At 42.7% G+C, this 16,573-nt stretch overlaps 1 protein-coding gene across 4 annotated transcripts in view; it reads right to left on the bottom strand.

Moving 5' to 3' along the window:
* Positions 1–15,331, bottom strand: part of PPP2R2D (protein phosphatase 2 regulatory subunit Bdelta) — a 30,690-nt gene extending 15,359 nt beyond the window's left edge. For 3 of the 4 annotated variants that reach the window (XR_014227834.1, XM_082308238.1, XM_082308237.1), the window contains exons 1-3: positions 15,215–15,331; positions 14,756–14,848; positions 608–705 (exon numbers count right to left, since the gene is read on the bottom strand). Coding sequence is in view for 2 of the 4 variants with exons in the window: in XM_082308238.1 (XP_082164364.1) it covers positions 608–705; positions 14,756–14,848; positions 15,215–15,221 (198 nt within the window). In the remaining 2 variants the exon portion in view is untranslated. Of the gene's footprint in view, positions 1–607; positions 706–14,755; positions 14,849–15,214 lie in introns of those variants that run through there. The other variant, XM_082308240.1, reaches the window with a different exon arrangement.
* Between the last annotated feature and the right edge of the window lie 1,242 nt (positions 15,332–16,573).

A 16,573-nucleotide genomic window follows, 5' to 3' on the forward strand; every position in this document is an offset into this window, starting at 1 on the left:
ATAAGTTATAGCATTATCACACAACTGAATACCATTTACCAGCTGAAAAGCTGTGTAACTGTAGGAGGGAGAGTCTTCCTACCCCCTGAACGGAAAATGCTCAAGTGTTTATGGAGAAGTAGCTGTTCCCACTGTTTTTCATTCACAGGATCCTACAACACATCAAATGCTTAATTCTTCTATTTTTGAACCATCTTACTCTGTTGTCCTTGCAGCTTAACATGTAGCCTTTTTTATGATCTTTTCTTACATTATCTTCAAAAGCATTATGATTTGTCTTAGATCAACCTGACCAAGTGTAAAGTTTAGGAGAAAGTCCAAAGGCAATTCTGCAAAATGACACTGAGCATACTAGGTACATATACAAAGAACTCCTTGCAATTCTGGCACTTTTAAAAAAAAAGGGGGGGGGGAGGGGGCAGGAGGGGACCCACCACCAACCTAACCCACCAAGTTCAGCACAAGGCAGATATTTAGCAATTTGGCTAACTCAGGGTTTTCTGGAAAACTATCCAATCATTTAAACCCATGGCATGAAAACACGAAGTGAGACTGTGCAACACAAGAACAGCGTAGTAACAGCACTTTTGTTTTTCAAGTCACTGACCTCTTGTTCCCTTTGAAATATAACCACTCTGCCACCTTTGTCTCCTGTTGCAAGAAGATCACCAGAGTAATTAAATTCAACTGTTGAAATAATATCAGCTGTAAACAGAACAGAAATAAAATAGCACTGTAATGTGTAAACCAAATCAAGATGTTTCAAGACTTGAACACAAAACAAAATTACAACTCGTATTAATGCAACAGCACAACTTCTTGATTTACATCATCAGTATCCAGAAATTAAGTCACATTTCAAAGCCTAACAAAATTTTATTTACAATCTAAAACACTTGATCATTTCTCAGTTTTTTAAGCTTTTGAGGGCCTTCAATCCTAAAAGAGAAGGCATATCGTTTTAAGGATCCAAACTGGGTGTTCTACCCGTTGACAGTAAATGCCGAAATACGTAAAGGAGATATGCCTGCACAGAGCTTCCAAAAGCAAGAATCATCTCAGAAGTGGTTCATCCGCGGTATTACTTTGGAGTAGCACTGCAGCTTGCACTGATCAAAGTGGGGTTGAGGCAGACCTGCCCTTCCCCTGAGCTGACTATTCATGCAGTTTGTTCAGGAACCTGAACGGGGCGTCCCTCCTTTGCCAAAGGGGGGGGGGAAAGAAGAAAAAATTCTTCCAGTTGCACTTCCCAAACCAACGCTGCGCAGAAGCATCAGCATGTATACAGCAAACGAGGCAAGGATGACTGCAGCTGAAGGAAGAGAAGAGCAAAGGAACAGATTGCAGGACCTCCAGTTTAAGCTGACTTAAGTGCCCTTGGGACTGAACCTTGAAAACAACCAGTATTTATTCACCACTGCACACCACAATTAATCTTTGGAGGTGGCAATAAAGAAATAATTGCCCTTAAACAATCTCTAACCAAGGGGCAGAGAGATAAGGAGCTATAAATGTCTGTCACAGGTTTTAGGCCTATGGTAACAAACCCAATAAACCACTCGGCATAAAATTCAAAGTAAACATTTATCCATACTGCTGCCTGCTAGCCATGCAAATATTTCATTATATTATGCAGGTATAAAAATTGTAAGATTTGAAGTATATGATATGAATTAGTTTCAGAGTTTGCAATTGGAGACTAGATGAAAATGACTTTCCTGTATTGATTTTGATGTGCTATCTTTTAAATCCCTTTCGATAATCCCCCACTCTTATGAGGAAAGTGATTAGAAGCTTAATCAGTTTTCCCAATATACAATTAATGTTTCACCTTTTATTAACAGATGCTCTTGAAACAGTTATTTTCCTAGTGTATAAAGATCATGATTTACCTTTGATTAAAAAAACCAGGCAAGCGAACAAACAAACAAACAAAACTTTCTACAGATTTGTCCCAGCCTTCAAAATCGCGTTACTAACCTGCTTCTGGACACATCTATTTTTATATTCACCTTTCTTTAAAAGGTTATGAAAAGATTCCATTTTGGAGAAGAACAGGACGATGGTTAACCTCGAATCCTCAACAGACCCAAACCACCAGAACAAACCCCACACCCTTGCTGCACACACTCCATATGGAAAACGCCAATCTTTCCTCGGCTGACCTACAAGTTAACCCTATTGCTAGTTTCTAACTGGTCTCTCTAGCTCGTCCCCCTCCCCATCCGCCGCGATCCTCACCCGCCATGGTGCCGCCCAACCACAGCAACCGCCACCTCGCAAGCTCTCAAGTCATCACCCACAGAGCTCTCGGCAAACCCGACCCTTCATTGCCGACCCCCTTCCAAGCAATTAAAAAGCAAACTCTTCTGGCTTTTCACTATGAACACTGATAGAATAAAAATTAATCCCCCTATTGCCTTTACACCAATTTCACATTTTGTAGCCAATTTCTGGTACATGGCCACTTGCCTCCATAACAAACTATGTAGAAAGTATTGAAAACACAAAACCCCCCAAACAATCCTTCCCCTCCCCAAATTGCTAAAATTAATTTACAGCAATAAGTAGTTACCTACAGAAAATAACATACAGTATAAAGGTTTCACTAGTACTAAATGATCTCTTACTTTAGAAATTACCTTAGAATTATGAGCTTCTAGTAGCACAACACTGAAAATCCTAAGATATATACACATACACATGTACACACACATCCTTAAATATATATATATTTTCATATGGATTTTTATACACACAAATATGTAAATAAAAAAAAAATTGACTATGGAGTGGTACAGTGTGTGTTCAATCAAAAAATATAAATAGAAAAGCTACGTATTTCCACTTACCATAAAGATCCACTGCGTCAAAACTATACCTACACAGTATAGTGTGTACTAGTGTGCACAGCACTAACATTTCACCCAACCTCCGTGTTAAAACAAGAAGCAAAATGCCTAAGTTTAAACCATGACACAAGATCCGTCAGCCTGCATGTGAACGGGACCTCTGTTCCTCTCTCTGCAAGCTTAAGGAAAACTCAGATTATTGATACACTACAACCACATTATCAATATTAATACCTGTCCTTCCTACACTATAAACAAACGGGACTCAAGAGAGGATGGACAAACAGTTTAGATGGCTACAAAGAGACCAGTTTCTAGCTCACTGATTTCCCAGGGAATCCTGTTCAGACTTTTACTCCAAGCAAGCCAAAAGAATGTACAGGGTACCTTGTATGTAACTGTAGCTCCTCAGGCAGGCAAAGAATTATTACACACACAAAGCGTATGAGCTGGTCTAGGTAAAGGTTTTTGTTAATTTGGAACATTTTTCTTTCTTAAGAAAGAAAACAAACTTAAACAAGGCCCTTTCGTAACAATCTGTGTAACATATGCATATGGCAATTGTGAAAATGTCTTAAAGCCGACTCATTCTTCCTGCCTGACAATCATGGGGAAAACAAGACGTGTCAGAATTGAGATTCAATGTCAAAAAAAGAGACCTCTGTGTATGTGGCTAATATTGCTGCTGGGCTTTCATACTGATCCATGCTAATTACTTTCACAATTATATGTTTGCTTTGTGCCCAATACGTGCCTGAATTGTGTGATGTATAAATGATAAGCCATTACAAATGGCTGGCTGGCTAAGAGGTTTTGTAGTTACAAATACCAAATAGCATGGCATAAGCAAAGAATTTTGTACTAAAATGAGAAAGCTAGTGAACTAGCTGGAGATGTGACCTTAATTAAATTCTACTCCAAGACCGACAATACTGCTAGAATAAAAAAATTCCTACGTCCCATTATCACTCAATTATACGCAGGAAAAAACCCCAGGCATTTCAAGAGACACCACGGGAAAGTAGTAAACTAAGGAAAAAAGCAGCGAACCGACGAGGTAAGCAATCGGTGAAGTGACTTGACAGAGCAATGACATTTTCAGCACTCTACTCAAACATTAAGTAGCCCTTGAGTTACAAAGGTTTATCAGTAGCAAAACTAATATTCCACTACCACAAAAATCTGAAAGCCATTCTAGCATGCATCATTTTTACCCTTCGAGACATCAGCAAACATCCTAGAGAAATAAATGACTCCCTAACATCTGCAATTATTTCAAAGTCACAAAACCCACTTTTCCATTAAGTTTCAGAAAGGGAAAAAGATATTAATACTTTTTCCCATGTATGCTATCAAAGTATTTACTGAATTATGTGCTTGACATACACTGTGCACCATTTTTGCTTCAACATGCAGGTAAAGTCAACATCATTTGTCTGACACAGCTATTATTTACTATCAGTGCTATCTAGCCAAACAATCTTGGGTTCCTTTATGTTAAGAACTGTGGAAACATGCTAAAACACAGGCGCTACCCAAATTCTATGGTTTCAAACAAAAAGTACAGGGAGAAGAGGGTAAATAACACGCAAAGGTAAAATAATCATGCCAGTGGAGAACATCTCCCTTTCCTAATCGACTACCCACTGGAAAAAGCAGCTTGACATTTCAAATCAGCACTGGAATAGTATGTTGCCAACGTGCTATATGGAAATAGCTAAGTGGAGGGGGCACATCAGAACAAAAATACAGAAACTTCCTTCAAATACTTTCTAAGTTAAAAAATTTGGAATATGATGAATCAACAGCACTATACTTTTTTATATGTAAAAGTATGATTTATAAACAGTTTTCCCTATTGGCATGTTTAATTGAAGCATATCGATCCCCAGAATAATTCCATCCAGTATCCTCAGCACTATACTTTCTCAAAGCAGGTAAAATAAAAAAGAAATTACAAGACTAGAGGTAAACCACAAAGTTCATTCCAAACCAGTCACGCTGTGTTCCGCTCAACACACTGTACCCATCTACATTCACTTTTTATTTCCAAGTCAGCTTAAAACTTTTAGAAAAAAAACCAAAGCAAGCCTTTTCAGGTTCTTAATCATCACATTAACTTTGGAATTTTTAAAGCTTTTTTATTATATGTCATATCTTTTTCTTATGTGTACAAGCACCAGTCTTATTTCCCAGTGCAGTATTTCAGCCTTTTCTCCACACTAGCAAAATAACTCACAACGCAATGTACAAAAGGGTTCGGAAAGACGAACTGCCACGATATTTGCTCACGTACAGCACCTTAATACACTCTTCTCATATACAAAACACCTTTGTCATTATGATTTTCCAGAAACAGAGAGGCTTGTCCAACTTTCCCTCCGTTTTTGTTCCACTGTGGCTGTTCTGGAAGTAGCCATGTAACCTTTCCTCCAGTAAACTATGGAGAGCAGCAAGACCTATGGCTTTACAATAAGATATCAGCCTGGCAATATTTCTTTCCAGACATGAAAAATTTATGTTTAGCCTCACTTTTGGAAGGAGTTCTAACTTAGTTACAGTATACATACAGAGTACGAAACTCCTAGCTGTTTTCAAAGCTAGTATATTAAAAGGATTGCTGGCAACTAAATTATGGTTCTGTAGAATCCCCATATTTAAAAGCACTAAGCACTTCCATGGGTAGTAAACACCCTCCCAACACAGCAGAAGGCTACAAATATCCATCTTTATAATGATGTAGTGGAAACCATTCTCAGTGACTCAGGAGACTGTCCTGTGAGCCTTGATAGATGTTTCAGAACTCAGTATAAGTGCTCTAAGCCTTTTAACATCACAGCTGAATATTAACCTCCCTACACTACAAAACTCCTGTCACAATTCTGTTGAAGCTCTATAACCTCCAAAGCCTCCTTGGCTAGTCATATTGGGGGGCGACGGGGGGTGGATGACAGAGACCAACCTTTGTTAGGATCTGGAGATGACAGCAAGCTTATACCTGCAAGCTAATTTAATCCCACGAAGGATTCATGCTAGGTACGTCTAACTGACACCGATACCAACGCCTGGGCTCTCTGTTTAGGTAATGGAGAATGCAAAGAGATCCAGAACGTCTAAATTAGATGCCTAAAATTAGCTACTGTGAACTTTTCCTCTCTAAGCTGGCTGCACACATTGCTACTTCGATTAAAATCTAAAAACTGAAAAAAACATAATTACTTCATAGCTCACCCAGTAGATGAATGAACTCGCAGCTCTAGTCCACACCTAGGACTAACACTAACCAGCCCCAAGCAGCACCAACTTCTCTCTCATTCTTATAAGCCATTCCAAGACTTTGGTCAAAAGGACACTCCTCAGACGTTTAATGAGCAAGGAAGTCAAACAGTCACTGGTTTTGGACATTATCTAAAAAGGGGGCTGCTCCAACTTCTAGGGGATTTTAACTTAAAGTCTTCCAAATACGTAATGAACACCAGACTGCTTCACGTTCAGTACACGGACTGACAAAAACATGCATGTTAGCAGATCTGTCTCCTCTCCCTCCCCTTGAAAAAATATTTTTAACACACAGCACCTTTTCCATGATCTGCCCTACAGCTCCAAAGAATGAGCTGCTTTGAGGACTATGAAACTCCGCAGAGGCTCAGGCTTTGAGAGGAAATGACTGGATCTGGACCAAAGCCAGATGGCTGGCATAAACTCTAAGGGATTGCCAGTGGAAACTAAACATAGCCAGAACATTTCTGCGCCTGTAATCAAGATCGAAGGTGACACACCTTTCCCTCCGACACACACTGTCATTCTACAGAGCGTTCTCTTCTGCGGCTGGGGAAAGCTGCAGGAGGTACCGTGTGGTCTCCTACAGTTGATGGGAATGAAGCAGAGAGAGTAGGAGGGGGTAAGTGCAGGTTACACGCTCCCAAATCAACTTGGGAATCGAAGTTGGGATCTGTTAAGAGACCTGTTAGAGGGAACAGAGTAATCAAAGAGAATAAAGAAATTGAGAGGCTAATGCCTGTTAAACAGTAAATACTAGAAAGAAAAGTTTTAAAAAACAAAATCACATTTGAGCGTAACAAGTTACAGACACACAGGGCCTTAGAACTGCTCGTTACTTAATTTACAGCAATCGCAAGAGAACGCTCCCCAGACATCACCAATGGTACCTATTGGCACGAAAAGGCCCCTGGGTGGGGAGGGGGGAGCAGCTGCGTGAAGGCTGGAAGTTACCCCCCCTTGGGCCGCTACGGCTACCAGACCAGGCGACAGCAGAGAGCCGCCGGCAGGCACTCGGCCTCCAAGCAGGCCTACCCTCCTGCTCTACGCGTCGGGGCGGGCAGCACTAGCGCAACTGCCGCTGCCGCAGGCCCCTGACTGCAGCTCTGATTTCCAGCCCTCAGCCTCCCCCTTCTCTCTCATTTCCGTACCTTTCGCTGGTTTGCTTACGGGTGAACGCGGATTCTCCATACTATGGCTGGCAGGATAGTCAATGAAAAAGATTGGGATTACTGTGCAATTAGGACGGACTAAGGCTGGGACTGCCATGATTGTCATGCCCAAGCTCTCCTAAAGCACTGTTTCTTAATTTAACAGTTGATAGAAATCAGATTTCTATCTCTGAATTGTACTGAAAGGTGAGCTGAACTTTAAAGCTATCAATAATCATTTGACAATATACATATACATAGAAGTTACTCAAAGTCACCTATCTTTCAGAATAAGCCACTTTATATCCTCAATTTTTAGATTTCCACTTTTATGATTTATTTGAAGAGTTAACACAGAAGTGAGATGTGTCACAAGTCAGGAGAATAAGCCAAAGGTGGTAGAGTTTTGCTCAGACCAAATGTCTTCCAGCTTACAGCGGTAAGCACTCTGCCCACTTAAAGTATCCATCAGGTTTAACGATTTTTCATGCCCTAATACTTAAGCAACTTGCAAAATTACTTCAATTGCCTTTAAGTACCCGGTAGAGTTTAACTCAGTCCAAAATAACCCTGCTTTTTGAACGAGTTTAAATCCTTGAACAGATTTAAGGTCAACCAAGGGCACGAAGCAGGCACCTGAGCTGCACGAAGAGCGGCGCGGCGGCTGGGCCAGCGCAGCCCAGCTCCAGAAGCAGCAGAAGCTGGCTGAAGTCAGCGCCGCCGCTGACAGGCCGTGGCAAACGGCAAACGAGAGCACTGCCCTCAAAGACCGCCAGCTCCCGGGCGCCCCGGACCCCGTCTGGAGCTAAGCCACTTGGCTTCTCGGCGGAGCGCGCGCGCAGGCCATTCTGTTGGGACTGCTGTAACCAACTGGTAGAAAAGAAGCAACATAAGGTGTCAAACTGTTCCCAAGACCTGTTCCAAAGGCCAGGCTGCCCAGCAAACTCCCCCGAACCAAACGCTTGTCCAGCTGATTTAACAGTCACCTAAGACTCTGCATCTCGTAAGAGACCATTAGTGCAATTCCCTCATTTATTTAAATTTGCATTTTCTTTTCAATGGAACCAGATCGTAATCTGATTCTGCAAGTCCTTTGAATCATATTAAAAAAAAAAGTCTTTGCTGAGTTTAAAGTGCATGTAGTTGTCTGGGTGTGTTAGTACAAAGAAAGAGTAAAGCGGGAGCAAGAGAAGAGAGTAGTAAAGCCGAAGTTCAGTGAGACAGAAATAAACTTTACCTTCATGCTTGCCAAGGCGTGCCATGCCTTTTCTTACCAAGCAATGAGAACTTACGGAGTCTATTTATAGTATTCAGGACACAATCCAGTATTCTGTATGCAAATCCACTGCCTCAGTATTATTTTTTTAACCTCTGGAATAGTAATTCCAATAACCTTTCTCCTACTGGAAGTGTATTTAGTTAATTCGTGTTATTCTGTTAAATTTTTTTTTCCTAAGGAGTTAATTGACATGCTTTTCATTGTACTTTTATTAAGAGTTAATAAAAACCTTAACCTGATGGGTAAATAAAATTTTTCATCCAGTTACAGCTTTTGCACCTTCCTCTCCCTTTTTTTTTTTTTAAAATTTAAATAAAATGGGCTTTGTCATTTTGTATCAAGCTTCCCCCGAGATGTTAAAATCCTCAACAACCGGCACAGTGACGAGAGTGCGCATGGGACCCGTACGAAAGGTTTCCCGGGTCACTAGGTAATGCAGCCTGCTGTCACCACAGCCTGCCACTCTGCGGAGAGACAAACGGCAGCGGCCCTCACTGCTCGCAGATTAACAGTGCGGATGTAAAGACTTCTACTGATTTCTATATTCCTGCTACTCAAAATGTTTTATTTTGCATTCCCACCTTACAACTCTGCAATGGATACTCAATGCTCACCCAAGCTGTTTATCATTCACTCATGAGTTACACATTCCTGCAGCTTCCCATTGTAATCAAAATATCATCCAGCTACACCTAGTAATTTGTTTTCTCTTGTAGCCTAGTCGTCGCTTAGTCTTTTAAAGGATTTTTTTATCTATTCTTTAATATTCTACTTGCCATCTTTCACTGGTATCGAGAACTTCTTTTCCCCTTAATGCCCATAAACCTACACCTCTGTAGTTTTCTGACAAGATTGTCCTTTCTTTTACATATCTGTGTCAGGAAAAAGATGTTAGATACAAAAGCTATGGGTGAACTTCAACAGCGAAATAAGGCATTTATGAACCACTTCTGACTGCCTTTAAGGCCTCCACCTAGGCCGTAAACTTCCCAGTTTCCTTTACAAAAAGGATAGACATAGTTTTCACAATTCTCAGAACGCTAAACATTTCTGTACTTATATTCATACTCCTCCTCCTCCTCCTGCCCCTGCAGTTCCATTAACCCATCATGTGCATATGCCAGAAAAAAACCATCAACATTTGATACCACAGTAAAGATTACAGATTTAAATTCACTGTAAGTATCTGAGTTGGCAGGACAGATTCTCTTCTCCACAGAAAACCGAGAAGACATCACTTGACATGACCACTTTTATGAAGCCTGAAGATCACCTGGAACTTTTTTTTGTTTTTTTAAAAAAAAGCATAGCTATTCACTTGTAAATCTGGGCTTCCTCACTATGAGGAGTCATACTGTAAAGATCATCAGAGAGAAACTTCAAGAAATTCACTAATACAGCATTTCGCACACACAACACCTTGTCTTAATAGGCTTCACAGTTACTTATACATTAAGATACAGTAAGATAGTGCAATTTACTTTCCAGTGGCATAACACCTTGGTTTACTTGTTGTCTGACAGAACTGGAATTCAAAAGAACACTTATTATTAAATACTACTGGCTGAAAACAACATTTTGATGGAATAGTGTTGTGGAATAAAGGGTGAAGACAAATTCTTGGTCCATGGGTTGTACAAAGACTTGGGACTGAAGTGGTCTACCTGAAACATCAGGGCTATCAACAGGAAACCACAACATAACATGTGCTCAGGTCAAAACTGAGAGCAAAAGAGCAGGCATCTAAAGTCCTGTTTATGGCAAAACACCGTTTCTCAAGGAGAAAAAAAACCCAAACAAAACACAGCTTAAAAGCCCACCCTCTGCCCTATTCCAGTAGTAAGTGACATCTTCAGGGATAACCAATTATTTACAATGAAAGGAAACAATACATATGGCTTAATAATGGAGTCATTATTACCATATTTTCCAGATCTTACAGAAAAAAAAAAAAAAAATCATAAAGATATCAACCAATTCTGCCATTTCTTCCATGCAGTTTTAATCAGATGTCAAATAGCTGTACCTCTTTTGGAATATTTTTTTACAAGTCTGAAATCATGTCAGAATTTGCTTTAAAAACAGTGAGAATAGGCCAGTTAAAGTCCTGAACAACACACGAAAACCTTTTTAAACCAGTGATTTGTAAAGATGATTGAACGCTACGAGTGTTTTTATACTCTTGTATCCGGACTTGAGAACAACTACAGGATTATAGTCCAATATACTTTTACTAGATCATGGTGGTGTTCTCTACTTGTGTTCTGCATTCTGACGAACTTCTGAGGTGCACTTTCTTAGCACTGTAACAAGCTTTAAAAGGAGAAGTAAGGAATTTGTTAAACTGATGATAACAAGGTATCTTTTAGTTTATCAGTGCTGTCAATACCAATTAATAGTTGGAGAATTTAAAAAAAAACAACACAGTATTTCTCTTTGATTTTTAAATGGAGATACAAAATTTCTTAACAAGTAGGAAATCCAATACAATAAGGCAAGCATTCTGAAAGTTAATGACAACTTTTTTTGAAGAACAAAACTTTTGCTCATGTGAAATACCTTACCAAGGTTCATCCTCAAGTTAATGAACGGGAGCTTCCAAGGAGCTCTTGTCTATCACAAAAGGGCACCACGTCCAGCATTTCTGTGCAAGACTAGGCTTTACACTCAGCTGCTTCAAAAAAGGTTTCAAACATAACACTTAAAACAGTTTAAGACTTAAGCTGATGAAGGTCCAAGAGGAAAGCAGTACCTGTTTCATTTAGTGGAGTAACCATACCCTTAAAGCTGCTTATATCTGAAAGAGGAAGATTTATCTAACCACTGCCAAATTAAAACAGCATTTACCGAAGGGAACAGTTCATCACAATACAAAAACCCATACTGACTGCTTTGAAAAACCCAAAGAAATCCCAATGTCAGTAATGGGAAACCCATCCTCTCCACAGCATACAGGTTCACATTCTGACAAGCATGAGATCCTCCCCAGTATTTCCAACTTGTCACTAGCACAAGTCAGTTAGGAAGATTTCTAGTGCCCTATATATATATATATACACACATATATATATATATACACACATACACAAACACACACACGTGTGTGTATATATATATATACACACACACACACATATATATAAATATATATATTCTGTTAATTACATCCAAAAGTGGTCATGGATTACATGCAGAACATCTGACCCAAGGGAATTTGGGGATATCTGTACATTATTAAATAAACTGTTTCATATTTTGCTTGCCAAAAAAACCCACAACAGAACTTTTTTGAACATGCAAAACAAATTAAACACTGAAATCACAAAACTGATTAGGTTTCAGGCAGCATTAAAAAAAAAAAAAGCCTGTGTTTAGAAAGCTACTTTCTACCAAAAAAGGTAATCCAAGAATAACAAGTTTCACAGGCAATCAGTATGATTTAGTAATCACAAGGTTTTACACTAACAACAAAATTACAACACAATTTTAAATTACTTTTTAATTAAGCTTGTTGCCATCCTCAATATCAATTCTTTCATTCAATGTCTGTTTTAGCCTCTAATCCTCCTCCTTGAATCCAATTAAGCTTTGCTGCTTTAGAAAACTATGTATTTCAATAACTGCTATATTCTCCTGATCTTTTTGAAATGGCCAGATTGGTCATAAAAACACTGCTCTGCTATTTACTTAAAAAGAGCATTGTACAGATTTAGAAGATTACTCACTGAAGAAAGCGAATACACAGAAAAGGCAAAGTGATTTTCTATATTAATGACCTAGTTAGAAAAAATCCTGGGAATGGAGATAGCAGTTGCAAATCTAACTATAGCAAGTTGTCATAGCCACGTTAATATTTTTATTAAAGGAATACACGTGAGAAACAACTACTGAATATAAAACGTATTCTAGGATTGCAATTCAAAGTGAAGTGACTTTTTGGTGAAGTTGCCTGACTACTAGGCTTCACAATTTCAACTACTGAATGAACCGTCTCTAAGAACATTTAGCAAAAAAGTCTGCATTTAATACATTTGACAGCTACTTTATGTTGTCATTTTCAGATTTTCTCTATAGAGCTTATTTTTCACAAAACAGAAGTGAGAAAAATATACAGAAATAGCAAGTTTTCATTATCACAAAAAATTACAAGAAATTCACATGCAATAGTGAATAGTGATAGTTTGATGTAATATTTGCAGCAAGGCTATTTCAAGGCAGCAGTGGCCCATCAAATAGGTTCAGATCTGCAGTTTGGTAAAAGTTACTTTATAAAATGGTAATTAGTAAGTATTTCCATAACTGGGGCCAAAGATCTAGCAATGGAATGGCACTCTTATTGCTTATTGCTGAATCAAATTTGGGGAATTACTAGCAAATAACTTGTACATTTTCTTTACTTAATTCCAATTTCAAGGCAAAAACTAACGGGGGTGGGGGGAAGCCCACAAACCAAAATAAAGAAAATGAGTCACAAAACCTGTAAGCAGTTCTCATATTCCAACAGGAAACTGAAAGTCTAGTACCAATTCTGCAAAACCAGGTGCTGACTGATTACTTACATTAATCGCCCTATAAAGAAAATTAAATTCCTCAGATATAGTAGCATCACGCACAATCTGAAGTCCTCGCTCCAGGAAAAGTCACGTTAATAAGGTACATCTGGGAAAATGTTGAGCATTATCATCACTATTTCCCCTTACCACTCTTAGTTACTTAAAACAGAGAGCCTTCCCCTCTCTAACTGAAGAACTCTGCCTCAGTGATGTGTCTCATCAGTAATGTAAGTTCCTCTTTGAACAGTCCTGTTAGGCACTTAAATAATTGAAGGGGTTTAAGACATATTGGTGTTTCAAAAACCAGAAACTTTCCAGCTCCACACAAACTCATGTTGCTCAACAATTGACTGGGAAATAAGGTGATCACAGAAGTATATTTTTTGCAACATGGAGAACTGACTTTTAGTCACATAGATGATAGTTACTAAGAAAAAAAAGACCATTTGGGAAACTCACAAAAGCTACTTAAATACATTTTCAGAAGAATTCTGGGAACTTCAGAACAATAGTACAACTTACAAAATACATTTAGGGAAAAAAAGAAATTGAAGAAAACAACAACTGAGTCTGATTACTGGTTTCTCAAGCAGTTTTCAAGTCTCCCATAGCTATTATTTTAAATGGAATGCCAAACAAGTGGCATGAAAATGAAAACATTGTCAGCATAATTTCCCTGTAGTAGACAGTAAGAAAAAAATGTTTACTGCATCCAGTAAAAAAAAAAAAAAAAATCCAAACCCCAAGATGACCACACACTGGCACTATTTCGCTTAATACAGTAAACACAGCTATTTCAGTTAATGCAGTAAAATCAAATAAACGGCACAGAATTATGCTTCACACACATACCTCACACCCTCTTTTCTAAACAGCATTGCCAGGCTGAACAGTTTGAACACAGAAAATTTAGGAAAAAAGGAACTTTCTCATCAAAGTGGAGCAAAACTTCGCATTGTTTCTACATACCACAGAGAAACGCTTTTTCCAATTAAAACATTTCTTATTTTCTACTCATTCCAAAACATGCTGTGCTTAGAAAGTTTCAGAGAAATGTGAAGGTGCGCCCATTTTCCCTACTTAAATATCCCTATTTATAGCTTCAAACGTTAACAAGTAGGAATAAAATCTCTTCACAGCTGCAGAAAGCCTTTAAACCCTACTTTTTAAATTAAGCGCAGATGACAGACCTGCACACTCTCTCTGTTGCTCTCTTTGCGTCAGAGTGAAACTTGACAAGCCTGACAGACTCCATTTGTGGTTTTTTTTTTTTCCCCCCTGCGTTTTATCACTGTCATTACCTTTTCTCCCTAGCGATTAGAATTAAAGAACAGCAGGAAGCCACCGTGTCTTCTCCATTATGCTCGCCCGAAAAAAGAGCACATCGCGCTGGAAGCCCAGGCGCCAGCTTAGTCATCGCAACGCACCCCCATCCTGCGCGCCGCGGCCGGCGGCGGGGCGATGCTGCGGCTCAGCCGGCCCCGGCCCCGGCCCCGGCCCGGACACAGCTGCCGAGAGCGGGAGGCGGGGGTGGGTGCCCGCGGCTCCGGCGGAGCGGGAGGCAGGGACGGAGCCACCGGCGCCTCCGGGAGCCCGCGGCACCGCAGGGGCTGCTCCGCCGCGGCCCGGCCCGGCGCTTACCTTCCGCCACGTCCTCGTCGATAGCCCCCTTCACCTGGGAGAAGCACCACTGGAAGTCGTTGCTGCCGCCGCCGCCTCCACCTCCTGCCACCCCTGAGGAGGGAAGAGAGGGCGGTGAGGGGAGGGGCGCCCGCCCGGCCCGGCGCCCCGCGGAGCCCACGCCGACCCCCGGCCCCGGCCCCGGCCCAGCCCCTTCCCCGGCGGGGCCCGCTCCGCCGCCGCACGGCCCGGCCCAGCCCAGCCCAGGCCAGGCCAGGCCGCCTCGGCCCCACGCCGCGGCTCGGCCCGGCGCCCCGCGGGGCAGCCCCGCTCCCCACAGCCCCCGCCGCCCGGATCCCCGCGGCGCGGCCCGGCCCGGCACGGCCCGGCCCGCCTTGCCCTGCCGGCTCCCGCGGCGCCCTCCGCCCGGCGGGCGAAGCGGCTCCGGAGGCGCGGCGCGGCCGGTCGGCCCGGCCTCACCTGCCATGTCGCACGGTGCCGGTGGGGCGGGGGGCCGCGGGGGGAGGCGCCGGCCGGGAGCGGGTCGCAGCCGCCGCCGCCGCCGCACGGAGCTGCCGCCGCGGGAGGTTTCGGGGTTTCAAAATGGCGCCCATTGCCGGTCGGCCTGATCCGGTGACGTCATCGCCCCGGCTCCCCTCCGGGAGCGCGGGCGGCGGGGCCGGGCCGGGGCGGCGGCGGCGGCTGGGCCGGGGCAGGCCCCGCTCGGCGGGGCGGGCAGGCGGGCCCCGCGCTCGCAGCGGAGGCGGAGGAGGAGGTCCGTGCCGCGGAGGCGCTTCCCGGGCGGCGGCCGGCAGCGAGGGAGGGAGCGGGGGCTCCGGACTCAGCCTTACAACGCGCCTTGGCCTCAGCGGGCCGGGGCTGCCGGAGCGGCCTCGGGGGCCGCTGGGGAGATAACCTTGTCGATACGCCTGCTGATTCATTTGTGCTTATTTTTTTAACAGTTATATTTCCTGAAAATATGAACGCGCTTCTTGCTTGTTTGCTCTTTCAGCGAGCGCCAGGGGCGGCTGGGGGGTCCCGGCCTACGGCCCGGCCTGAGGAGAGGGGAGCGGGCCCGGGCCCCGGGCGCTGGCGGAGGGGCAGGCCTGGCCGGGGAGCGGCCTGGGGGCCAGAGGCCTGCGAGGGCCGGTCCTGCTCAGGCAGGCAGCCCGTGAGGCCCGGCCCTGCCCGGGTTTTTGAAGCCCAGGTGGTGACAGAGCGGTGACGGTGTCAGGGAACGCGGCTGGTGCCTGGTAAATGGAGCGTCACCGCGTGCGCCTGCTGCCTTCGACGTCGCAGCTCTGCTGCCCAGGGAGCGTGCCCTCCCGGCATCTCTGGAGTGATGCGATGATGCACGCTCCTCTCTTTTAAAGCTGTGAATATTACCGATGCTCTGTTTTCGTTTTGGCCTCTTACGCTGATTGTTTTTTTTCTAAATCAGCACAGATACTGAAAGCTGTGAAGATGCAATTTTTGCCCCTAAATCCCAAAGAGCAGAACGAAATCAAAACCGTGTTTTTCCAAAAGTCCTGTGTTGATGTATTTTTGACCTACAAGTCCCTCAGACGGTGGTCTAATGTAAACTTTAAAGCCCTTACTGCTTCTACGGCGGTGCTAAGTGCTTAGAAAGGTAACGGGTCTATGCTAGTGTCTTAAATGTTAGGTGTGTTTCCTAAATCACGTTGGGTGTAGGAGATGCAAGCAAAGTCGTTGATGAACAGGTCTTGAATGCAAGTGAGAAGACAAGTAGGTCCTCTTCCTTACGGAGTAAGAGTCTTGTTAGTGATAAATAACACTAAAGCTCTCCACAGTGAGTCTTCCTCTCTTACTGAATTGGTG

This window comes from Platalea leucorodia, assembly GCF_965183815.1.
Source record: "Platalea leucorodia genome assembly, chromosome: 4".
Lineage (NCBI taxonomy): Eukaryota > Metazoa > Chordata > Aves > Pelecaniformes > Threskiornithidae > Platalea > Platalea leucorodia.